General features: G+C 29.5%; 3 protein-coding genes across 4 annotated transcripts; all 3 read left to right on the top strand.

Annotated features, from left to right (window-relative positions):
* Positions 1-1,119: 1,119 nt before the first annotated feature.
* Positions 1,120-5,258, top strand: LOC109597154 (insulin-like growth factor-binding protein complex acid labile subunit). Of its 2 annotated transcripts, none has more exons than XM_049961118.1 (2): positions 1,120-1,270; positions 2,798-5,258. In XM_049961118.1, exon 2 carries the CDS (start codon positions 2,811-2,813, stop codon positions 4,929-4,931), a length of 2,121 nt encoding a protein of 706 aa, XP_049817075.1. In that variant the 5' UTR covers positions 1,120-1,270; positions 2,798-2,810; the 3' UTR covers positions 4,932-5,258. The 2 variants fall into 2 exon arrangements, with proteins under 2 accessions (XP_049817075.1, XP_049817074.1); XM_049961117.1 differs by lacking the exon at positions 1,120-1,270 and adding an exon at positions 1,415-1,560.
* An 11,924-nt stretch (positions 5,259-17,182) lies between these two features.
* On the top strand, positions 17,183-22,287 carry LOC109597160 (membrane-associated tyrosine- and threonine-specific cdc2-inhibitory kinase). The gene is made up of 7 exons (XM_020012798.2): positions 17,183-17,343; positions 17,399-17,519; positions 17,585-18,075; positions 20,461-20,668; positions 20,725-20,870; positions 21,002-21,135; positions 21,249-22,287. Exons 1-7 carry the CDS (start codon positions 17,269-17,271, stop codon positions 21,286-21,288), a joined length of 1,215 nt encoding a protein of 404 aa, XP_019868357.1. The 5' UTR covers positions 17,183-17,268; the 3' UTR covers positions 21,289-22,287.
* A 1,617-nt stretch (positions 22,288-23,904) lies between these two features.
* On the top strand, positions 23,905-27,023 carry LOC109597159 (nuclear receptor subfamily 2 group C member 1). Its single transcript, XM_020012797.2, has 5 exons — positions 23,905-24,378; positions 25,216-25,416; positions 25,473-25,863; positions 25,917-26,309; positions 26,366-27,023. Exons 1-5 carry the CDS (start codon positions 24,087-24,089, stop codon positions 26,556-26,558), a joined length of 1,470 nt encoding a protein of 489 aa, XP_019868356.2. The 5' UTR covers positions 23,905-24,086; the 3' UTR covers positions 26,559-27,023.
* The last annotated feature ends 307 nt before the right edge of the window (positions 27,024-27,330 follow it).

The following is a 27,330-nucleotide window of genomic DNA, read 5'->3' as shown; positions in this document are numbered from 1 at the left end:
TATAAGAAAAATTTCTAAAAATTTTTTTTTTATTATCTAAATATTTCTTTTAGGAAATAATTAGGTGTTAAAATAAAATAAATAAAAAGTAATTTTTTTGTTTAAGTTTAATTCTAAAGTACCAAGTTTTTTTAAAATAAAATTCGAGTTACAGTAATTTATAAGAAAATTACTAAAAAGAATTATCTAAATATTTCTTTTATGAAATAATTTTAATATCAGGTGTTAGACAAAGCTATTTTTTTGAAGTTTAATTGTTATATAACACAACTTTTTTTAAAAGAACTTTCAAGTTATAGTAGTTTATAAGAAAAGTACTAAAAAGAATTTTTATATTATCTAAATATTTCTTTTATAAAAAAAGTAATTCTTTTGAAGTTTAATTTTAAAATAACATATTCCTTTTTTAAATAACTTGTTCCACCAAATTTGTCAGCTTCAACCTGTTGCCGAGACTGGTGAGAACCTTTGTCACATGTATCAATATATCATTTGCGTTGCATGCAAAGAGCGAATTGGCAATTGCTAAAACACCAGTTTTGTTAATCTCACTGAAAAATCCAACTTCTTGATCAAATTCAAATTGAATGAAGCCTCTTTCTAATAGTTGATTCATCGATTTTGCTCAATTTCTTCATTGGCGGAGATTTAAAGACGACCTTGATTAAAGATTATTCATTTTTTTTTTTAATTCACATCGATAATAATTTGTTTTTCATTTCACAGTTTATCTAATTTTTCCAACTGATTAAAGAAAAAATAAACAACAAACATGTTTTCAAACATCCCACATTAAAATAACAATAAATTATTGCCAAAAAGCCTCCTCGAGGATGAAATCGGAAATTCCACCATCCACAAATTCTACCTGCACAAAGGTCCGCGCATAATTTGCGACGCGCCCGGTAGATGCGTCAACGTTCTTTGTCCGACAAACCGGTGGGCCATGAAATGCCGGAAACAATGGCTAAATTTCCCGACTTAATTTAAATACACATTTTTTTACGTAAGTCATAATTTCCCGCCGACATATTTTCCACGAAAAGTTAGTTATCTTTAATTTAAGTCGAAGTATTGAGTAACGTATCGAAAACGAGCTTAGTAAGACTGTCATCTACCGGCGCAGGCCAACAATTCCAATACGTATTGGGTAGTACCACCTCTCCCACTACTCAGGTAAAGTAAGTAACCGTATTCCAAAACTAATCCAGTGAAGTCGTTCGGACAGGTTGTTGTGAATAGAAGTGAATAAAGTGTAGAATAACGCAAGGTGAGTGATTTTATTTATTTATTTGTGCTGCACACAACTGCGATTGATCGGTGCCAATGAAGGTGGCTCAATCGTTATGAACACTAATTGCCTAATATGTTTGCCTTGTTGTTTTTTGTGCTAAATAAACTTGGGCTGTATCTGTATATTTGCTGTACCGTCATATCAGATAACGTTAATGCATGGACTAGTATGAAGTTCTAAAACAACACTGGTTTTAGTCGTTTAGTCGGAAAGCAGTGAACATTTGAGGTGCTAGCAACCTGTAGAATGTCGAATTTTGTTAAGAGGTAATACGCAATTTTAACACCTGCTCTTAACAAAAACCTATACACACACACAATGAACAATTTAACATCAACAACAAATGATCTTGCAATTGTTAATTGATACTGTCAATTTTCTAGAATGACCGTGACAAAGTTTTTGTTTACTGTTCAAAGTTTGTCGCCAATTTCATGTAAAATTATGTACCAGGCACATGGAAATCATCCGTACACTTAACAGAATTGAATTTTATTAACTAATGACCTTCAATTGTTTAGTAATAGTTGAATTAATAATTTATTTATATATTCACTTGATATATTGACGTGATGGTCCACTAGTTTTACTAACAACCGTGCAAGAATCACTTTAAAATGTCTCTGGTTTTTGTCAAGAACGGATCGGGCTCCAGTATGACTCATCATTTATATTTAATTTACTGTCGCAAGACAATCAATGTCGAATATACTTAAAAAAAAGTATGTAAATGTTGTTATAACACAGGCCATGCTCAGTAATTGTATGCAGGCACCCATTTAAGGTAGAACCACCCTTGGCCCCGTGGACCAAGTCGTTTAAAGACCAGCCAACAACAGTTAGCCGTATATATTTGGCAACATCTGAAAAAAATCAGCCTTTTACGGATCCGACTGACTTCCTGGAAATAATTACTGTATTGACCTGTGCATTTTAAGAACCTCCCAATTTTACGTCCAGCGACACACATACGTAAATGAAAGGCGAAAGGTGTTTGTTTTCCTTGTTTCAACCAAAATGTGTTGTAATGTGTGGCTTTTCTTTGTTCACCGTTACAAATTTAAATCGCAGAATTTATCATCACATGAGTGATAATATTTTACACTTTGCACAATGTGTCAATCTTTTGTTAATTGTTGCATGCAAAAAAAGCAAGTGTAAGCAAATGCCACCATGCAGATAGCCTAAGGTAAATATTTTGCATACTTTAATTAAACATGTACACAAAAGTAATAATATGGTATGATACACATTTAATGTTCACTTTTTGTCGTCACCAGCTTCAACAGAAACGTTTAAAGTTTAATTAAATATAGAACTTATTTTGACTTAAGTTGACTCACTCATTACCTCGAAACTATAAAATTTCCCCCAATATCAAAAATTGGTGATAAGATCCACACGTAACCGTTAAGTCGAATTGATTCAAGCAAGGTAACTATATTAAAGCATCCAAAATTATTTTTCCGTACGATTTGTTGACACGTCTTTTCTTCCAAACAGGCTCTTGAATGAGATGTTGTTCTACAGCATTCTAGTCGCATTAGTGGCGACTGCTGCAGCTGTTCCCGCCAAGCAGAACGTCACTGAATGCATCCCCAATTGTTCCTGCATCACGCGGCACACGACTCTAACTATCAAGGAATGCAAAGGAGTACTTACCTTGGATAAAATCACGTTTAAAAATCTTAAAAAATCCGGCATTGATACCTTAGTTATCGACACCGAACACATAAACACCATTGACGCAAACGTGTTCGAGCAATTTTCCCAATTCTACAGCGTAGTTATAAAGAATGCCAAAATTGGAGTTATCAACCCCAAAGCGTTCGCCAACATCATAGTGTTGAGCTTCGAAAACTGCGACTTCGAAGACGAACCCGAAATTTATTCGGAACATTTGGAGGAGCTGAAGTTCGTCGACTGCAGACTGTCGGAAGTCCCAACCCTCAATTGCCCCCAATTGACCTACCTTAATTTGACGCGTAATTTCATCAAAGAAGTCGACGTCGCCTCCTTTGCCATGCTGCAATCGTTGGAGGACCTCGACTTATCTCAGAACCAAATCTCTAAATTCCCAGACAATGTCCTCATAAACAACAGGGATTTGAACACTTTATATATTGACAACAATCCCCTTACTTACTTTGGAATCAACACAACCAACGACATCGAGCTTCTGTCCCTCAAGGGGTGCCAGCTGACGAAATTCAACCAGAACGCCACCAGGTACTTGGATTATTTAACTGCCTTGTACTTGAACGACAACCAAATCGATATGATCGAAGGCATCGACATGGCGTTCATGAGCAGCCTGGAGATCTTCGACATCTCCAACAACAAACTGCAAAAACTTAACCCCGACGTCTTCGAAAACAACACGAAACTCAAAAAAATATTCCTCGACGGAAACGACCTGAAGTTCCTACCCTTGTTCGTCACCGCCCAAGGCAGAAAATTCGATACCTACAAGTTCTCCTGCAGGCGTTGTTCCTTGTCCCAGAAGCTCCACCCTCTGGTATTTAAACAGTTGTCCGCCCTCAGTGAACTGTACTTGAGCGACAATTATTTGGCCAACGTTAACGACAGCTTCAGCTTTTTGCACAGCTTGAAAATTCTGGACCTTTCCAACAACTTAATCGGTGACATCAGCGAGTCCGCCTTCAAGAACAACCAAGAGCTGGACACCTTCTACTTGTCGGGCAATCAACTTTCCTCAGTTGATCCTAAAGTGTTTGAATACAACATCAGATTGTTGGTATTGGATATGAGCAACAACTCCCTGGCGACTCTGTGGCGTACCAACTCAACGGCGTTGAAGTCAATCGACAAGTTCGTCGTAAAGAATAACAAACTGAGAACACTGACAACGGATGACTTAAATGTGACCCCCAATGTGCACATATTTGACGTGGAAGGAAACAGCTTCGAGTGCAGCCCAGCTTTGATTGACTCCTTGCTGTGGCTCAAAAAGAAGTCGGTGTTCGTCAACGAACAAATCACCCACATGGACATGACCATGGACGAACAATTCGACGAGGACGTCGAGAAGGCGTACTCCTGGAAGCACATCCTCCAAGCCTGCCCCAACTTGAAGATGTTGTTCGAACAGCAAGAAGCCGACAACGCTGACGACGATGACGACGACCTCGGCCTCGACGACGACGACGACACCGAGGACTTCACCCTGAACAACGAGCTGGATGACAAGTTGCCGTTGAAGGAGGACGACGAGGACGACGACTACTACGACAATTACGACGACCTAGGCTCTAAGCCTAGCAAACCTGAGTTGGAAAGCGTCCGCGATCTGAAAGACGAAACCGTCGAGGCAATCGAAGACATCCATTACGCCTACATCTTCTCCGTCTCCTTGGTGTTCATCATAACCGCTTTGCTGGTGCTCTGCATCGCCGTCACCATCACCCTGTTGGTGTTGAAGAAGAACGGCACCTTCAACATACACAGAGGGAACATACCCAGGATCAAGATCCCGACTTGGAGCACCGCCACCGGTTTGAAGAAGCACAGCGGCTCAATTTACCGTCCACTTTCGGAAGATTTCTCCGCCCAAATACCGCAGCCCAAACACTACGAGTTCAGTGCAGCTCCCACAGTTCATTCCACACAGTCCTAAAATGGTTTTTTTGTCTTTTAATTTTTATTTATAAGTCTGTCAAAAACTGTGAATTACTTTTAATATTGTATTATTTTATTAATTATTGCGCTTATAGTTTAGAGTATTACTGTACGACTAGGAACTGTGTTAGAACACCATGTTATTAACCCATTAGTGCTCACATAATTGCCTTTATTTACTTGTAATTTAATTGTTTTTTCACCTAGTACTTCTTGCAGCTATTGATGGGTTAAAATTATTCATACAATTGCCATATATCAGTTATTTAAATTCCACGGTTAAAATCTATTGTAGAAATAGAAAATAATATAAGTTCTAAACGAATAGCTCGTTTCTTATTCATAACGGTAAAATTTAACCAAATTGATAACGATACAGCCAAGGTAAGTAACTATTTTAGTACCCAACATTTTTATGTTTTCCTCCGTTTTTTTAAGTATGGATATTGAATTATTAATTTTATTAACATATTTAAATCAAGTCGTATAACAATTCGGTTTTTAAAATTAAAAATTTTCCAACTACAACTTTGTTGTTGATTTGATATAAAAAATTTTATATGAAATTATGCTAATTAAATAATTATTACATTGTATTTTTTATTTTTAGTAACTAAAAATCATTTGTTCAATGTTATCGCTTTAGTCTAAACAATCAGTCACGTATTTCAGATAACCTATGCAAATTAACAGTTTCTCACAATCTGTATTAAAATAATTCGTTTGTTCTACGGTTCAAGTGCTAAATACTAGTACTAAATTAACGGAATGAAAGACGCCTAAACTTGATTTGAATTCAAACACTTATCGTTCATACGAATATGGTATACAGACAACACGTATGCAATAAAACTGGGTCATATTCAAAGTCTGCCCATTAGTCCTAAACGAGCCCAACCAAATACTTATTTAGTGTTTGTCGCATTCTTTTTTATAACCTAATAAGTTATTTTAACGTTGTTTTCGAAAAATATATATTATATTTAATATTTTTGTTACAAAACATTGAAAATATACAGGGTGATTCACCTGATTTTATCATTAGAGGATTATGACAAAAGGACAAAGGTATCATTTGAAATTTTTATGTCAATTATAACTTTTCTTGAATTTATTTTGAACAAAATTTCATTTCCGGTTTCGCCGGAAACACCCTGTATATTTTTGGATTTTTAAATTCTACATGTAATTGCAAATAAAAAAGTTATATCATGTCCCATACCTAAATCGAATAGTTTGTGAGTTATTAATTTTTTTCCAAAAATGTTGACAGGTGGTCTAACTAAAATGTCTCTCAACCCACCAATTTTGATGCTGGAAAATTAATTTTTGGTATATAGGTCAACCAAGGACAATCCCATAAGAGACTTCCATTAGTACTCCCAAATTTTGTAAAGGGTGTTCGCTATATACGTTTAATTTTGTTCATCTTAAAGTATCAATAACTTTAGTATTTTTATTGGAACACCATGTATATTACATTCTTTTATTATAACTCAATAAATTACTTTAAGGTTCTTTTTGAAATATACATATTATGTTTAATATTTTTGTTACTAGACAATAAAAACATACAGGGTGATTCACCTTACTTAATCATTAGAGGTTTATGCAAAAGGGACAAAGGTATTGATTTGAAATTCTTATGACAATTATAACTTTCCTTGAATTAATTTTCTACTTTATTTTGAAGAAAATTTCATTTCTAATTTCTCAGGAAGTGACATGAACTTTATTATTTTCAGTGAAACACCCTGTATATTTTTGGATTTTTAAATTCTACATATAATTGCAAATAAAAAAGCTATACCATGTCCTATACCTAAATCCTATAGTTTTTGAGTTATTAATTTTTTTCCAAAAAATTTGACAGACGGTCTAACTAAAATATTTGTAAACCCACCAATTTTGATGCTGGAAAGTTAATTGTTGGTATATAAGTTAACCAAGGACAGTTCCATAAGAGGCTGTCATTAGTACTCCCCAATTTTGCACAGGGTGTCCGCCATTTACGTTTCATTTTATTCATCACTATGTATGTTTTTTGTCCTTGGCCACATAATCAAGAATTTACGTTTTGTTGCTTTTAGTACAGCAATATTGGGCTCTTAACTTTCACAATAATCGACAGAGATAATTTTTTAAATAAATAGTCAAATGAAGAAAGACTTGTATAAATAAATAAAACGTTAAAATAAAAATTACATAAGTAGACTTATAATCAATGACACAGAAAATAAAACCCATAGAAGCTGTTATATTTTATTGATCATTGATTTGTACATTTGGATCATTCCTTTAAACTAATATTGAGTTGGGCACACATGATGATGCAGGCACCTTAGCTTGCCTTGACATTAATCTAGTGGGTGGTCAATTTGGTTCTCAGATATCTCACACAATGTCACCTTTAGTTCACGTTGGAGGTCCACCAAAGTCTATGGAAAAACATTTGAATTCCTCCTCTCTTTTATGATGTTCCAAGTGCTCAGACAGTGATAAGCCCTGCTACCATGGCAACAAATTTACATCAAAATGTTGCATATAAGGTGAAATATTATTCTCGTGGAAAATGTAATTTTTAAGGGTTCTAAGGTAAAGCACCAAATGAGTTCTACAGTTTCTGGGATATATTGCTAGGCGGACAAATTATCTTTAATAATCTCTCGTTCTCGACACCATTTCACTCTAACAACGATGTTGCAGTGTTTGAGAACGTTAACAAAAATATCCAAATATTGGATTCTATGGAAATAAACACTTTGCTGACACATTGTAAAAAGTCATCCTGGTAACCGACTGGTGGGCGAGTGATCTTCTTCTTCAAATCAAGCTTCATCAATTCCAAACACTACTTTAACTCTGGTTCATCCAATTGGTAATTTCTTCCAAGGAAAGACATACCTTCAATTCGTTTAGAAGAAAAAAGTAAAATAAATGGTGAAATTATTAGAATTTAACTCATATAATCATTATACAAAAAAATGGGTTGTAAAAAAACTTTTCAACAAGCAACCTTCAAAATCTATTCAGTTTTTGTCCTCGCATGGATGAGTACACGCCAAATTTCATTAAAATTGGACCACCGGATTCACGCCTTTTATTTCTAAATCACTGGGTATAATTTGAAAATATATAACGACATTTATTTCACCACAATATAGTGAAATACTTCTTCTGCTAATATGAACTCAAATGAAAATAAAACTCGTATTAGATTGATGATTTATATAATTCTCTTAATTTCTTATTCTACGTAAAAATAAAAATAAACTTTTATTTTAAAATCAAATTTAGAAATATTCTGGTGTTTGTGAACAAGAGTCTCTCCGATATTCTGGAGTCACTGTACTAAAATTTTATCTCTCAATAGTCAGATCTTGATTAAATTAATTAATATCCTAATTGATTTAGCACAATGACGATAGATTGAGGAAACTAATTTGGGTAGATAATGTAAAGATTACAGTAATCTGAACATCTTTGTCAATTCAGAAACTAATCTCTATTACACTAGTTATAATATTTAACTAAATTAAAATAATATTCATTATCTTGACTATATTTAAACAATCACTTTAGTTTAACTAACTTACATCTGAATATTCCATGATGATTTTTGTTTTTTTGTAATTTATCTAGCGAAATTAGTTAATAAACAAAATCAATTACGTGATTGATAAAACCCTACAAAAACTAGACCTAATTACATCAAGTGTTTGTATCCTAGATCTCTGTTAAATCGGGACGTTATCTTGATTGAAATAAAATGACTCTACTTGTTTAAAAAAAAATACCATTGTTGAAATTTGTACAAAGATGAAATCTGTATTTTCTCAAGTAAACCTCCATAATTGAAAGAAAACATTCGCTAGAGGCACTTTGATGTCATTTTAACAATAGAGCAACGGCTTGTGGAAACCATTATTATGTCTAAATGTATGTTTTGACTCATTTCAAATTAATACTAAATAGATGACTTTACTTTCCTGCGTTTTCCGGAATACAATATACACTCACTCGCTTCAGACATGAAACGAATCTTTTGGATTTGTGTAACTCTGAGTTGAATTAAAAGTAATGATGATGGTAGATTTCTAGTCGTTGACGTGCATAGTTTACTAAACAATGTATTTACGCCAATTTACACAAATATAAGTCAGATTTCACTAATAAAAATACTTTCCTTAATTATTCATGATCAACTATTGGAAGTTCTCTGTTACATACAGTTTAAGTTAATGACAAATACGTGATGGGCATCAGTAAATATTAAAACTAATATTTTTTTAATATGGGCTACCAAAAATATTACTACTAATCTCACTATCATTAGATAGAAACTCAAGTTTCACAATTATAATCAATACACTTTATCGTGAAAACATACATTGTATTAGATGATACTTGACGTATAAATAAGCACCCGTGTTCACAATTCCTTAAATTAAATGCCCTAAATATACTAATTTAATTTAATCGTATAAAATAACATTACACCAGATCTGTTTGTATAAAGCAACTGCAAAACAATTTCAACTCAATCAGTATAATACCGGAAATCATTTAATTATATTGGTTCCCCATCCTCTTGTTTCTTAATTTATCGTTTATATGTAGGTATCATCTAGCAACATTATCTTGGCAAGTTAGAATAACAAAAATGTAATTTATACTCGCACACATAATTGTTTATTAATGGACTTACTTTGTTGTATGTTCTTTGCAAGTAATTGCACAACAGAGTAGACAGGAATTAATTGACTGGAATTTCCTTTTAAAAAAAAACATAACAAAGAATATTTCTGATTGATTTTCTACGAAACAACGTAGTCAAATAACTAAATATTCTAATACTTCTTGTAATTAATTTAAATGTTCAACATTCAAAGTTTTGATTAAAAGTTTTGTAGGTACTACATAAAGGCTCCAGAAAGGTATACGGCTCATAATTTTAGGAAATGTTGGTACTCATAAGATACTTCGATGCTGTAAGTTTCAGATCTTTATCCGTTACCGTTCCTGAATGAATCAAAAAATTACTGAAAATTAATAAAAATTGTTATTCTCAGCACCTTGTGAATCGATTGATCTAAATACCGGATATGTTTTGGTGCATGATGATAGCTTCGAGTAAAAAAAGTAAGAGCTATATCTGTTCATAAGAACCTTTAAATTCTTAATTTTGATTCTTTTTAATGTTACAATAACGATAAAAAATATGAAACTATTTTTTTTTTTTTTGAATTTCGATGAAATTATGAGCATCGGGAATTTTTTAAAACGGTACGCCACATTGACAAAAAATTAAAAATCGATTTTTTATGATTTAAATCTTGAAATGATAAAATACAGAACTTTTGTGATTACTGTACTAGTGAAAACAACAAAATAAAATAGGAACACACATATAAAAATAATTGTTTTTCATATAATGAACTCTAATCATTATTATAAACTTTATTTCTAACTATAATTATTAAATCAGTGTAAAATACTAAAACTACGTTTTAGAGAATTTAAACTTTCCTTTAACTTTAATGCTCTTTTTTAGATTTAGATCAATCGATACACAAGGTGCTGAGAATAACAATTTTACTGATTTTCAGTATTTTTTGATTTATTCAGAAACGGTAACAGATAAAGATCTGAAACTTGCAGCATCGAAGTATCATCGAGTACCAACATTTCCTGAAATTATTAGCCCGATACCTTTCTGAAGCCGATTCGGTATTCTTATCGTCCCACGGCCTTTAAGAATAAATGCAGTAATTTTTCTTTTATTTTTATGGTACTTTAAAAAATAAAAAAATATTTATTCATTTCTAATTTATTTTGTAAATAACTAAAAAATATTTTGAATATATTTACTTTAATTAAAATCAACAATAACCTACAAAAATGGACTTAAGAGTAGCGTAAGCACTGGTTAGAAATATGTTTAATATACAAAGGTTATGGTTATAAATACATTTACATTAATATCGTTATTATTCAGAATATTGTAATATGATATTTATGATTTCTTAGTGTTTCCGTACACAACTTAAATGTAAGAGCAAAATACATATTTTTTAACAAATCTTTAATAATTTTTCCTGTTTAATGAGCATAAATACGCTAAAATTAGTAATAATATAAATTTTAAATAAAAAATAAATATTTGTACATTTTTAATAAAAATAACAAATGTATTTACAGAGTTTGTAATAAATATAATGGTTTAATATTTATATTTCACACTTAACTTATTATTAAACCTTTATTTTATTGTTTTATTATCAAGAATTATGTTTTTAACAATTTACTTTGAACTATAAATAGAGGGTTTTCCCTGCAGTGATATTCCCTAAAATTTTAATTTAAAAAACGTCAACAAAGGTTTTACAGTTAAAATTCTTAAAATGCTAATAATTTTAATGAAATATTTAAATAATTTACTATTAAATTAAATTTAAATTATAACTACTAACAATGAGAAATAAGTGGAATATTTTTTTAAATAAATTAAATAAAAATTTTTGCGTTATATTGAGTTTCCAATAATTTTCTAATGCTTCAATGTGACGTTTCTCGTTTGTTTTTATTTTATAAAGTTACGTTTATGCGATTGTTTAATAAAATATCCCCAAATACAAACGCAGAAATATAAACAACAAAATTTATCAAACTAATACATTTATTTGTTTTGGTTAATTAACATTTGTCAATCTAAAAAAAAATCAATCAATTTTGATGTGTAAGCAATAACAATTTCAATAAAACTTATTGAAAATTTATTAAAAATTATTGCAGTGACATCTCTCGAGTAAAACTTTAACTAATGTGAGCTTTATTTTAGCAGTACTCTGTGAAATACACGCTTAATTTAAAACTTCTAAACTTTACAAACACAGAATATTTTGGTGCCATCTTTTATCGAATAGCTTTTACTAAGGGTATTCAAGTCGAATTCTATTTAGTAATTACATTAACATACGAAACATAACTAGGCAAATTAAAGTAATTAATGAACATATGAGAAAATTTAAATAATGCGGACATTGTGCATTGAACTCAATTATTTGTTGTTATTTATCATATTGTCAATTATCTTAGTTATTTGTCCCTGACCTCAAAATACCAAAGCTAGTCTGAACACGTTTTACATTGTTGTTTTGTTATTATAAAATACATTTTATGAGCAAGATTAGTTGCTTAAACAAATACAATTAATGTTAATTTTAAACATGCAATCGAAACCCTGTCTGTAAACAACGACAAACTACTTTATAATTTATTTTTGATAATCCAAGATGAGATTTTCATTTCAAACTGCAATAAAGCGATTTATTAATACCAAGTAATCAAATAAGCATAAGTATTTAAATTTCAAGTGCAGATTCGCAAAGGTGACGAAATCGTGAAATTTCAAAATAATGAAACAACCATGGGTTGAATAACCCTATCGTAATACCGTTATGGAGTCGTTTTCAGAAGCAACTGATGTCATATGTTGTTCGACTTATCTTTATACATATTTATATTATTTCCCCCTAACAAAACCTCGTCCAAAATTTCAAATCCAGGTATTTTAATACAAACAATATAGAATAAATGGCGATAACATTTAAAAGTTGTCATACAAAGAGGTACTGTTATATATATTTTTAATTAATTATAGAAGTTACACATAAAATAATTATAGTTAATAATAAAATTAATGTCTTAGAATCAATAAATTCAAAAATACAATAAACATTTTGTCATTAAATGACGAAACACCATAATAAAGATAAAAATATATTCTTTGATGACATAAAAATATGGTCCTAGACTTAATTACATGAAGCAGACAGAAAAATCTAAGCAATTTTAAATGAGCAATCTATTATATCTGCTATTTAAAAATCCTCTTTAAAAGGCAAGTCTTTGTACAACAAATTATCATATTGACTCGACAAATATACAACAACAACAACGATTAGGGTCCAGGTAGGTCTATTAAATTGACAAGTAATTGACTTCCTAATAGGAACAGATAATCTTATCTAATTGTACACCCAAATAAGGAAGGAAGGAAGTTACATCACACAATTTATGAATGTTTACTATTTTGTGTCTACCTTTCATCATAATTTATTAATTTTGTTTATTTAATTTATTATTAATACGATTTTAATCAGTCAACGCTCTATGAAAAAGAAGTACAATTTAGAACCATTTATGAAACATAAATAAGAAAAATTATTTTACTCTGTGCAATATTAACTCTTTGACCCCCATTAAAAATAAATACCAGTAATTTACCTTGACGTAAATGTGTATACATGCAGTTTTTTATTTTAAGGAACTTGTCGCGACCTGTGAAGTATAACAATAAACTAAATGACTCATTATTAGTGAATAATGATCAAAGGAAAGAGCGCACATTATTTTTAAATATTTCAAATTATACGAGAACACTATTAGAACTTTTTGTTCAATACGAAAAAATGCAAATGCTTCCACATAATGTGGGCTTTGTAGTACTACAGGTAGCTTAGTTTTTTATTTTGAAACGAGTTTAACTTGTTAAGACTTGTAAGATAATTTAAAATGTAAGAGCAGGGATAATTCTTTGAAATATATAAAAAAAATTGAATTTTAATAATAATTTGTTTACATATAAACATTTTAAATATTTATAAACTAAACAAATACAAATATAATTTAAATTAATAACCTACCTATGTTTAAATAAATTACACGGACATATCAAATTATTTATTTTATATTGTTTTTATTTTCGACAAATTTAAATAATCTATATTATAAACAGAACATTTCATTTTATATATAAAATATTTGATTTTTAAATTTCTGCATTAATTATTTACATTACTAACATATACTATAAATTTAAATGATAATAATAATAATATGTATCAGATCAGTACTACATAAATTAAGTTTTTAATTTTTAATGAATATTGCTGTAAATTCTTAAAATGAAATTTCATTAAAAGTTTGAAATAAAAATCTATTTTTAATAAATTCAAATATTTATAAACTTATTTTTAAATATGTTTTGATGAAATACATACAGAATAATGTTCAAATCGATCATGATAATGAACATACAAATTTAAATTAAATTACTTTCAGATTTATTAGACATTAAAAAAAAATTTTGTTTTTTACATAAAATACTTGAATTAAAAAAATCCTTCACTATCAATTAATCATTTTACTAGCATGAACTAACCAAATTTACTAAAATTTAAATAAAGATATATTTTGTAGAAGTAGTACTGTTTTTTATTTAGTTAGGTTTTTATTTAAAAACGAGTTTATCTTGTTGCAACTTGTAACATATATTTTAAAATGTAACCAACATTGACTGTTGTAAGAAATTCGTAAAATAAAATCGAATTTGAATAATAATTTAATTGCAATTTATCAACAGGTTTGAAATAAAAACATATTTTTAATAATATATTTTACTCTAAACGTTTATAAATTTATTTTTTAATACATTTTAATGAAATACATTCAAAATAATGTTTTAATCAACATACAAACTTAAATTAGATTTATTTAAATTGTTTAAACCTATCTTTTTTATTTAAATATGCTTATTAAACATTAAAAAATATTTTTTGTCTTATATATAAAATATTTGAATTTCAAAAACTCTTCACTATCAATTATTTATATTACTAGCATGAATTAACCAAACTTACTAAAATTTAATTATTATAGTTTGTAGAGGTAATACTGTCTTTTTATTTAGTTAGTTTTTTATTTAAAAACAAGTTTATCTTGTTGCGACTTGTTACATATATTTTAAAATATAATAAACATTGACTATTACTGGAAATAAAATTGAATTTGATCAATAATTTAAATGCATTTCATTAAAAATCAACAGGTTACTAGCATGAATTAACCAAACTTACTAAAATTTATATATATATATATATATATATTGTAGAGGTAGTACTGTCTTTTTATTTATCTATTTTTTTATTATAATTTAAAAACCGATTTATCTTGTTGCTATTTGTCACATATATTTTAAAATATAATGAAAATTGAACAATAATTGCATTTCATTAAAAATCAACAGATTTGAAATAAAAACATATTTTGAATAAATTATTTTATTTCAAACATTTATAAACTTATTTTTCAATACATTTTAATGAAATACATTCAAAATAATGTTTAAATCAACATACAAACTTAAACTAGATTTCTTTAAATTGTTTAAACCTACCCTTTTTATTTCAACATGTTTATTAAACATTAAAAAAATATTTTTGTCATATAAAATACTTGAATTTCAAAAACTCTTCACTATCAATTATTTATATTACTAGCATGAATTAATCAAACTTACTAAAATTTAAATAATAATATATTTTGTAGAGGTAATACTGTCTTTTTATTTAGTCAGTTTTTTTATTTAGAAACAAGTTTATCTTGTTGCAACTTGTCACATATTTTAAAATATAATGAACTTTGACTATTACTGGAAATTCGTAAAATAAAATTGAATTTGACCAATAATTTAAATGCATTTCATTAAAAATCAACAGGTTTGAAATAAAAACATATTTTTAATAATATAATTTAGTTCAAACATTTATAAACTTATTTTTCAATATATTTTAATGAAATACATTCAAACCAATAATAAACATACAAATTTAAATTAGATTTCTTTAAATTTAAAGTTCATATTATTAAATATGTTTTAATGAAATACTTACTAAATAATAAACATAAAAATTTAACTGAGATATTTTTAAATTGTTTAACACTATTGCTTTTTTAACATTTAAAACATTTTAAAAATCATATTCATATTACTAGCATGAAATAACCAAATTTACTAATATATAAAAAATAAAAATATTAAATATTGCAGAGGTAGTACTGCCTTTTTATCTATCTATTACAACTTGTAATATACATTTTAAAATGTAATAAACATTGATTATTGCTACAAACTAGTAAAATAAAATCCAATTTGAATAATAATTAAACTTATTTTTAAATATACATACAAAATAATGATTAAATCAATAATAAACAAGCAAATTTAAATTAGATTTCTTTTAACCTGTCCAAATACTAAAAAAATATTTCATCTTATGTATAAACTATTTTATTTTCAAAAACTCTTCACTATCAGTTATTATTAAATCACTAAAATAAAAGTGATCTTACATAATAATTAAATTATATTTTATTATTTACCGCATGTTTAAAATAAAAGGCTATTTTTAATTAATTGTTATATTTCAAATATTTTTAAACAGATTTTAACAGAAAATTAATGAAATACAGACATTTAAAATACATTTTAAATTAATTGTGTAAACATAATACCAATTAAATAACACACAGAATTTTGATTTACTTTAATTTATTAATTACTCAAATAATTTACATAAAATTATAAGTAATTTGAAAAATATATATAATATATTATTATATTATATCAATTAAATATATTTATATTCGCATAAAGGTAAAAAATTGAATAAATATGTACTCAATTAGTGCTAATTAATTATGTGACGCAACTTGTGCCTTCCGCCCCTTCATACTACCACTTGTTTCCACAACTTGATCCCCTTGAATTATTTACTCACCCTTTGTTGTCCATTAACATATATCAAGGTATATTTTTACGACCCTTCATTTTTAAGGAACTAGGGCTGATACACAGGAAATACAAATTATTTCCTCAATAGAATAATCTTGTAAGATAACATAAAACAGAACAATTTTATAAAACTATATTCAACTTCAACTTATCATAACCTATATTTTCGAAGCCGGTTCAATACACGAACGCATCAAAAATGAATATCCTAAGTACCACAATATTCTAGTTGTAAAAATGTGCCACTTCATAAAAAAAAGGCAGACCTAATTTATGACCTACAAAGGAATAGGTTTACGATTGTTTACGTATGAGTAAATTTCACCATAAATGCCGTAAAGTTTTTGCTCCACCAATTCCTCGAACAAAAACAATGTCTATTACCCGTTTAAAAAACATTATGCGAATGTCTTATCCAGAAACGTAAGGAAATTACATTACACCAGCACCCCGTATAAAACCCAATCTCCGCACAATTTCGATTTAACGGTCGTTTCATTCAAGCCGACCAATAAGATGCAATGCGCGTAAAGCGCGCCATCTCATTGGTCGCATTCGAATCGGCCGCTCTCTTATATGGGACCAAGTTAAGATTTTAAAATTTAGTATTGTGAACACGATGGTGATGTGAGGTTGTTGCTGACAATTTTGTTATTTTAGTTTGTAGTGTATAGAACTGTGGTGTGAATTACGTGACATGGCAAACAGACGTAGAGGCAAGTTCTCATTGCCGGCGGAGTTCCAGACGCAGGAGAAAATATCGACGAAAAAGGCAAGTCCCGTGTTTTTATTTTGAAAAGGTAACTTGTTGAATGCCGAGTTTGTAGGAACTTGCCCTGAGGAACACAATTCCTTCATGTCCGGCAGTGCCGAGTAAAATAAAGAAAGGGAGCACACGAGGCAAAAGTGTTTATTTGAAACCACGTCCTGTGTTTGTTAAAAAAGAAGGTAGGATCCTTTCTTATCTTGACAGTAAAATCCAACCAAATATCCATTAACCTGTTGTTTTCCAGTCAAGCTGAGTCAGATCTATGATCCTAGTAACAACATGTCCTATTTGGATCAAGTGTTCAAAAGAGAAGATACTCTAGGTGAAGGCTCATTCGGTGTTGTATTTAAAGCTAAGCACAAAGAAAATGGACAGACCTACGCAATCAAGAAATCCAAGCCTAATGTACACATCAGTGACAGATATGCTGAAATTATAAATAATGAAAAAGTCGGTGCCCACTTCAATATCATTGAATACTTCATGTCCTGGGAAGAAAATTCTGATATGTACATGTTAATGGAGTTGGGTGAAATGTCACTTGCCAATTTCACACATTTACAAGATAATGTTCCTGAGGACATGCTGTGGAACATTTTAATGGACTGTTGTAAAGGTTTAGAGTATTTGCATTCGAAGGCATTAGTACATTTAGATATTAAACCTGGGAATATTGTTCTTAAAGAGGGTTACTTCAAATTGGCGGACTTCGGGATACTTGTGGACCTAAAATTAGTAAGTTTATTTATTAGTTCAATTGTAAATGTCGGTGACTATTTTTGTGAACAATTTATATTAATAATTTTGAACTTGACATGTAGTAACATTTACGTCAAAATAATAATAGAAAACTTTGAATGGTTGTCATTAATTAACAATTCAAATTTATTTACTTTTATGTCTTATGAAACTTGTTTAATGCTGTTTTGTTTCCACAATTTTATAAAATAATTTTAAAATTGCAAAGTTTGCAAGAATTAAATAAATTAAGAATTTCCAATTGCTATAGAAAACTGTGATTGACAACCGTCAATTAAAATCAAAACTATGTGCTGTTATAAAACATTTATTGATTTCATTGTTAATGTTTTTCCTTTGCATTTCTAAACATATTTTGAATTATTTGCGTCTTAATGGATAATGTTAATTTTATGTTAAAATAAGAATTTAAATTATTGAGTTGATTTCAGACTTGTAAATAATTATTTTGACTCTAACAATATTTTTTAAACAATTAAAATACTAACATTTCCAATTTTGATGTTCAAAATTCAGTAAAATTCCCATTGTATAATTTATCATTTTAAAATTAGAAACAGTTTTTGTATTCCAAATATTAAATAAATTAAGAATTTCCATTTGCTCTAGAAAACTGTTGATGAAAGTGGTCAATTATAATTCAAAACTACTTGCTTATATATTTTATTGATTTAATGAAGTTTTTCCTATACATTTCTAAACATATTTTCAACTGTTTGCCAGTCCTAAAGGAAAATGTTAATTTTATGTTAAAATAAGAATTTAAATTGTTTTTATTCAATTCAGACATGTAAATAATTATTTTGACTCATAAACAATATTTTTTTAAACAATTAAAATGATACTAACTTTTCCAATTTTGATTTTAAGAAATTCAGTAAAATTCTCATTGTATAATCTATCATTCTAAAATTAGAGAGAATTTTTGTATTCCAAAAATTAAATACATTAATGATTTCCAATTATTCTAGAAAACTGTGATTGAAAGTGGTCAATTAAAATTGAAAACTATGTATTTTTATATTTTGGGAAACATTTATTGATTTAATTTTGTTTTTCCTTTATATTTCGTAAACATATTTTCAATTATTTGCCAGTCCAAAGGAAAAATGTTGATTTTAAGTTAAAATAAGAATTTACTTTTGTTATTGATCCAATTTCAGACATATAAATTATTTTGATTATGTTGATTTTAAATAATTGAGTAGATTTCACATCATATAATTTGCTATTTTATAATTAGTGAAAGTTTTTGTATTCCAAAAATTAAATAAATTAAGAATTTGCAATTACAATAGACAACTGTGAATGAAAGTGGTCAATTAAAGTTGAAAACTACGTGATTTAATATTTTTTGAAATATTTATTGATTTATGTTTTTCCTTTACATTTCTAAACATGTTTTCAACTATTTGTCAGTCCCAAAGTAAAATGTTGATTTTACGTTAAAATATGAATTTAACAGAAATTCTCATTGTATAATTTATCATTTTGAAATTAGAGAGTTTTTATATTCCAAACATTAAATAAATTAAGAATTTTCAATTGCTATAGGAAACTGTGATTGAAAGTCGTCAGTTAAAATTAAAAACTATGTGCTCTTATATTTTTATTGATTTAATTATGTTTTCCTTTTACATTTCTAAACATATTTTCAATTATTTGCGTCCTAAAGGGAAATTTTATAAAATAAGAATTTAAATTTTGTCATTGATTCAATTTCAGACATGTGTATATAATTATTTTGACAAATAAACAATATTTTTTAAACAAGTAAAATGATACTAACATTTTCAATTTTCATTTTAAGTAGGATTTACATTGTATAATTTATCATTTTACAATTAGAGAGTTTTTGTATTCCAAAAATTAAATAAATTAAGAATTTCCAATTGTAATAGAAAACTATAAATGAAAGTGATCAATTAAGATTAAAAACTACTTGCTTATATATTTTATTAAACATTTATTGACTTAATTATGTTTTTCCTTTACATTTCAGACATGTAATAATTATTTTGACTCATAAACAATATTTTTTTTAAACAATTACTTTCCAATTTTGATTTTAATAAATTAAATAATTTTTCAATTGAATTATTTTATATTTTATGAAACAATATTGATTTCATTATATTTTTCAACTATATTTCTAAAATTAGTCCTTATGTCTCAGTTAACTACAGTAAAATGATATGTTATTGTGTCTATTAAGCTTATTGCATTATTTCGTAATATTATAATGTAAAATTATTATAAAACATAACACAACAAAAATATTACATTGAAAAACTTCTTATTAGTTTAATGTTGACCCTCGTACAGTGGACAGTTGTTTATACCTCATTTTAATTTGTTAAGGACAAAAAAGAACGTAGAAGCACCTTGTCAGAAGGCGATGCGAAATACGTGGCCTTAGAAGTACTCGAAGGAGTATACACCCCAAGCTGTGATATGTTCGGTCTTGGCATAACATTACTGGAATGTGCCGCCGATCTTGCCTTGCCAGAGTGCGGACCCTTGTGGCACCAGCTACGCCACGGCCATTTACCCTATGAATTTTACGCACGTAAGTTTCACCCAGTCGATTTTTCGATGTTCGCAACTAATGGTGGATTTTTACAGGCGTGTCGTTGGGATTTAGCGTGTTAATTGAGCACATGCTCTCCAACGTGTATACGAGTCGTCCGTCGGCCACTAGAATACTGAAGTACTCCTGCATGAAGGACCTGGCCAGAAGAGATACTAAGTTTGGAAGGACGAACTACGCTGTTAGTGTTCAATTAATCATATTTATTTTAACATATTCTTAAAATGTACATTGTTAACATCATAATTTAGATCGACAACTAATATTTTGTGGGAGATTATTACTATTATTTACAATATTTATTACATACAGGCTGCATATCTGAACCTACGAGACAATAATCAGGCATACCACAACAGATGGGGGGTGGCAGAATTGGAGCAGCCACTAGAAACAAACAATAATATAGAGATTACCCGTGAAGAACAGATGACAGTAGAGGAAAAGTAAGGATTTTTTTCTAAATGAAACAATTAAACGCTTTCCCCAACTTGGATACTTTCATATTATTAAATGGGGCTAATTTTATTAAGTACTAATTGAGTTTTTATTTTTCCAGGCCAGTTTATTTCAGGAGAATATTGTTCGACGAAAAATAATGCGGCCGCGTGGCTTTTATTTTGTTGCTTCTTAAGTTATGTATTGTTTAATGAACGATTTTGTTTGGTCCGTTTTTTTCTTGTTAATATGGTTAAACCATTATTACTAAAGAACGTGTAATACTCGTGTATATTTGTTACCGTTTTGTTATAAAATTTGTTATTCTTTTATCGAACAGAAATTTTGTTGTTTTTTATTGGGAATAGGTTGTTTATTGAAAATTGAATGAATAATTAGGTCAATTAATACACTTACCGCATCATTAATTTAGTGTATTTTTGAAAGCCTTCGTAAGTCACTTTTGTTTCGTTACTTTGTTCTCTTGTTTCTCGTTTCTGTTTTATTTTAGTTTGGAACATGCCATCCTAGTTGTTTAACATAAATTTTATGTTTTGTACTTTTCTTCTGGCATGAATCTGAACTCTCTCTTTAAGACTGAATATTTCATCAGTAAGTGTTTCTATTTTTTTTTTTAAAGTATTGGAGTAATGATCTCATAGGTAACTGTTTATTTGCTATAAAATGTAACGTGACTTATGCAGTATGTATTTATAATTGTTATTTGTGTTTCTGTTTTCAAAACTATGAAATTTGTATTATTTATTCTGATTACTAAATTTTGTTACTGGTTTAATGTATATATTTTGTTTGAAATAATTTTCATGAATTGTTTAAGAGTTATTAAAGTGTTTATTACCACGTTTTGTTTTAGCACAACATTGCAATACTTAAGGTGCTAAGCAAATAAAATTGTGATGTTCTCATAAAGAATAAAATAACTTTCCAGTTAATTTATTTTTTGTACTTCCTCTGTTTATTTTCTAGCTTTAACAGAATGCAATATGTTTCTAAACTAATACCAACCACTAAGTACTTTAAAGTATTTCGGATCGTTACATTTAGTGGTTTTTTGTGATTTAGTCTTAGTCAAACTTCTTTTATTTATGTAACTTATTTATATCAAAGAAATAATTTTATAATAAATTTTGGCATTTCAACGTGTTTGTTTTATTATATTTTGTTACTCACTAATTATTTAGTTTCATACTTCCTTAATTAAATGTCTGAATGATATGGTGAATGAGGAGGAGCTTTTTGTTTAACATTTTAAAGCTTGCTTTTGGTTTATCATGAACCAGGATACCTTTTCTATTGACTAAAACTCATTTTCAAGTTGTTCATGACGTTTAGTTTAGATCAAGTTCCCTACCTTCCCATTTTCCAAATTGGAAGAAAATGTCCACTTCAATTTGACCTCTTCAGAAATGGACAATTTATTATGTAATAAACTGAACAATGTGAAAATTAAATGAGGGTCACATTGAGAAATGTCTGGACAACATGGTGAATGAGGAGAAACATTTGTTTAACATTTTAAAGTTTGCTTTTGATCTCTAATGATCTTGTGTTATCATAAAGAAGCAGAACGTCCTTTCTATTCGTTTTCAAGTTCATGACGTTCAACTATCTTTTATAAGAATTGTTTCATGAAGTTTACCAGCTTCCGTCCATTGTCTAGAATGGAAGAAAATGTCAACGTCAGTTTGACCTCTTCAGAATTGAACAATTTATTACGTAATAAACTGAACAGTGTCGAAAATAAATGAGAGTCCCATTGACAAATGTCTGGACAACATTATGGGTCAGTAAGAACTATCAACTCAACATTTTGAAGCTTTCTTTTGGTCTCTATCGACCTTGTGTATCATCACGAAGCAACACGCCTTTTCTAAAAAAGCTTGTTTTTAAGTTGTTAAAGACGTTCAGCCATCAAAGTCATTTTTGGATTAACACCTTTTATAAGTTTCCCCAAGTTTACCAGCTTCCCTTCATTGTCCATTACAACTTTCAGGACGCCTTTGACTGCTCATCTTCAACGCATTGCCCCTTTTAGATCTCATGAAACTTCATCACTTACTGTACCTTCCTCAAACACTGAGAATACGTCGTCGACGTCGACTCTGACGCTTCAAGCTAAACTTTGAAATTATGAAGCAAATCTGCAAGAAATTACTCAAATACAGTTTAATACAAAAATATTTAAATGTAATATTCGATAAAATATATTTTTTATTAAATATTTAAGGTTGATATAAAGTAAAAAGCAATATTAAGTCGTTTTGGAGGGTTAAAAAAATCTACAATTCAATTATTTAGGTTTGGAAATAATAAAATTAGAAGGTGATCATGTATAATTGATTATTTAATAAAATACACCATTGTTGTGATAAATACAGAGGAGGAAGGGTTTAAAGTACTCAAAATAATTCCAGAAAAATTAATTTAGAGGCTCACAACTTTTTAGATTTTTAGGGAAAATTATTTTAATAACAACAAATATCAATTCTATAAAAAAATAAACTGTCAATAATTTTCATTCCAACATTTATAAGAATTAATTATAATTCTGTGATCCTTAATATTTCTAATAACAAGCTGAAGTAAAACGAGTTAAAATAATGTTCTATTTATAATTTCATAAATTACAACTGTGTAGACACATGTCTGGATCATTTTTAGGTGTTTGAACTTTGGCCTTTGCCTGGTTACGTATTTAAAATTCGCGCTTCGCCCGTCTTTTTAAGGTTAGCTTTGTAATAGTGGAAGGTAGAAGGTCATAAACCTTATTCATCATTCTTCTAAATTGTAGAATGAAAGGTATACAATAGATTTGCACCTGTAAAATATCTCCACACAACATGTGAAAAACATCACCAACTAAACCATTTAAATGTATTCGACTTCGTACTGCATTCGTCCCTCTGTTGTGATTTAAGAAGTAAATAAATAAATAATTATGGATATGGAGCAAAGCATAAAACAAGAAATGTTGAATGAAAAGTCAAGGAACAACTCCAATATATGTCTAACAGTTGAATTGTGTGTGGTTTGTGGTGATCGTGCTTCTGGCAGGCATTATGGGGCAATTAGTTGTGAGGGATGCAAGGGTTTCTTCAAAAGGTCAATTCGTAAACAATTGGGATACCAGTGCAGGGGCAGCAAGAACTGTGAGGTGACCAAACATCACAGGAACAGATGTCAATACTGTAGGCTACAGAAATGTTTGGCATGTGGAATGAGAAGCGATTGTAAGTATTTTCAATTAAAAATCTAAGTTCTATCCATCTATTCTGTTTTACATGCATTAATGTTCTTAGTACTTATATCCTTATTTTGTTTGGTATGAATTTTTTGTGAATTTTAAACTAATGTTTATGTTTATTGAAACAATATTGTGCGCTCACAAAAGTTTATAAGTAACATAGAAACATTATATATACATTTAACATAATCAGTTTGCTTTCTAATACACTTGTAGACATTTCAGTTTTATTGAATTTTCCATTTTCTGTATATTATTCAATATATTTGTTAAAATATATATTTTACATAGAGTATAATTAACATTTAACGAAACATAATAATTTGTATTCAAGATAAAACTAATTAGAACAATTGTTATAAATTTAAATAAAATATTAATCTAATTGAGTACAGTTTTATTGTTTCTCATAAGTTTTAATCTATTAATTATAACATATCACATTAGTTTGAATGACTTTAAATATTATACATTTATATTTAATTTAATTTATATTTAATTAACATTTACAAACATTACTCTGGTAGCTATTTTTAAGCTGAATGTAGAAATTCTTATATAGTCAACAAAATTTATGTCAAGAGTGAAAGTGCTTTTGGTTCAAATATTTGAACTTTCAATGTTAAAGTAGAAGGATGAGCATAATAAACATTTGTTGTCATCTTCTTGATTATGTTTACATTATCATTTTATAATAAAGTAACCTTTCCTTCCTAAATATGAGTTAGGAATAAAATATATTTTTATAAACTTCAATTTATTATTAAAAATCCATCTATACCAATTTTTTTGTTCAATTGTATCATTGTTAATATTTTTACAGCTGTACAACATGAACGCAAACCAATAATCGACAAGAAAGAATACCCATCAAACAACACAGGAAACAATTTCAACCAAAATCAAGTGAATTCAATGAACAAGATATTCATAAGGAAAGACTTGAACACAGCAGAAACAGCTTTAATCCCAAATCACTTCAACCCATGCGACTTAGCTCTTCCCTTCTTAAACAAAAGAATAGGTAATAGTTGTCAGTCGTGCCTTTACGATGTAGAAAATAAACCTAAATTGTTCCAGGAAACAACAATACCACTGATGTACCTTACCTATCGTCACCCACCCAAATCGGCTACGAAGATGATGTTTCAATGGACAGTACAAACACTGGTACGGAACTGGTGGACGCTCTGGCCGTGGCCAGAGACAAACAACTAATATCCAAAGCTCTGGACACGATGGCCCGTGTGCAATCGCTTAACGGCGCCGACCTGTCCAATTTGTCAGGCGACGAAAGGTCCTATGACTACGACGGGCCCATACTGCAGGAACAGCATGTACCTTTCAACCTACAAATCCCTGGACCCGTTCCGCCTTATCTTAACATCCATTACATATGCGAAAGCGGGTCTAGGCTCCTGTTTTTGTCCGTGCATTGGGCCAAAAACATACCGGCCTTTCAAATGTTAAGGTGCGTTCTCGTTTAAATAATTGATAAACCATTAATAACGTGTATACTTTTAGTACTGATAACCAAATCGCGTTGCTGCGGGGCTGCTGGTCGGAGCTGTTCACCCTAGGACTGGCTCAGTGTTCGCATTCGCTGTCCCTGAGCACCATTCTGTCGGCGCTGATAAGCCACCTGCACGCTTCCATTGCTCAAGACAAGATGTCCCCCAATAAGGTCAAGCAGGTGACCGACCACATCGTGAAACTACAGGACTACGTGAACATCATGAACAGACTGCACATCGACGAGAACGAATACGCTTACCTGAAAGCGATTACCATGTTTTCGGTCGACCTACCTGAGGGTGTGCTCAGGAAGCAGATCGAGAGACTGCAGGAAAAGTCCTTTCAGGCTTTACGTAACTACGTTAATTTGAGTTTTCCCGACGACACAGATCGATTTCCGAGGTACTTAAACAAATTCGTTGTTGAATAAACATTTTTAACTGGTTTATTTTGTCTAGGTTGTTGCTGCGCTTGCCCCCGTTGAGGGCCCTAGAACCTGGCATTTTGGAAGAACTGTTCTTTGCTGGATTGATAGGAAAAGTTCAGATTGATTCGGTGATCCCTTATATTTTAAGGATGGGGAACGGTCTAAGTTCGGACGGAAACAGGGCGGTGAAAACTGAACACATGGAAGAATTTGGATGTAAATGACCTGACCTTTGGTGATCTTATTGCAATTTATATATTATTTATTATTTAGATTTATTTAAGTATTTTAAGAAAGGGTTAATTATTGCTACTTAATATATTTATATTGATCTCTAGAACACTAGTAAAATTCCTTTATGTGGATGTTTACGTCTGTAGATTTCTGTAGATCTAAAAGGACTACTTTTTTGGTGATGGGCGAGTCAGGGTCGGTATAATCGATCGAGTGGACTCGACTCGACTGCAAGAAAACCATCAATTGACTTAAATTTCACTGATTCGCCCATTACTGCTATTTTTATTTTTCATCATACATAAAGACATCCTTACATTTCTATTGTGACTGATTTTTCAAGAATGTTAGGGTAATTTTTTGTGAATTATGGTACCCATGTGCCTTCAAAAGACAATGTACCCCAGAGACCATGTATTTTTTGTATTATAATAAAACATTTTTCTACCACCAAATTTGTTTTTTTAATGAACTAAATTGTATTCTAATAGAACATTTTTCATAAAATTGAAACTATATTCTTTATACAAGTATTCATTTTGTACCTAAATCAAAATAATTTCTACTTTGATTTTAAACCAAATAAATGAGCGTTGTAACTGTTCTCAGAATTAATACACATTTCTATAAGTTTTGAATTGGATCTAGGTCCGGACTTTGTGCTGGTCAATCGAGAACCTCAACATCTTTTCATTTTGAACTAGACGCATGCTTGGTTCATTATCATGCATAAAATCCATGTAGATGGTAAATTATCGTTAG

This window comes from Aethina tumida, chromosome 1, assembly GCF_024364675.1.
Source record: "Aethina tumida isolate Nest 87 chromosome 1, icAetTumi1.1, whole genome shotgun sequence".
In the NCBI taxonomy this organism is placed as follows: domain Eukaryota; kingdom Metazoa; phylum Arthropoda; class Insecta; order Coleoptera; family Nitidulidae; genus Aethina; species Aethina tumida.
Note: the sequence above shows the minus strand (reverse complement) of the source record. Positions and strands in the feature narration are given on the sequence as shown.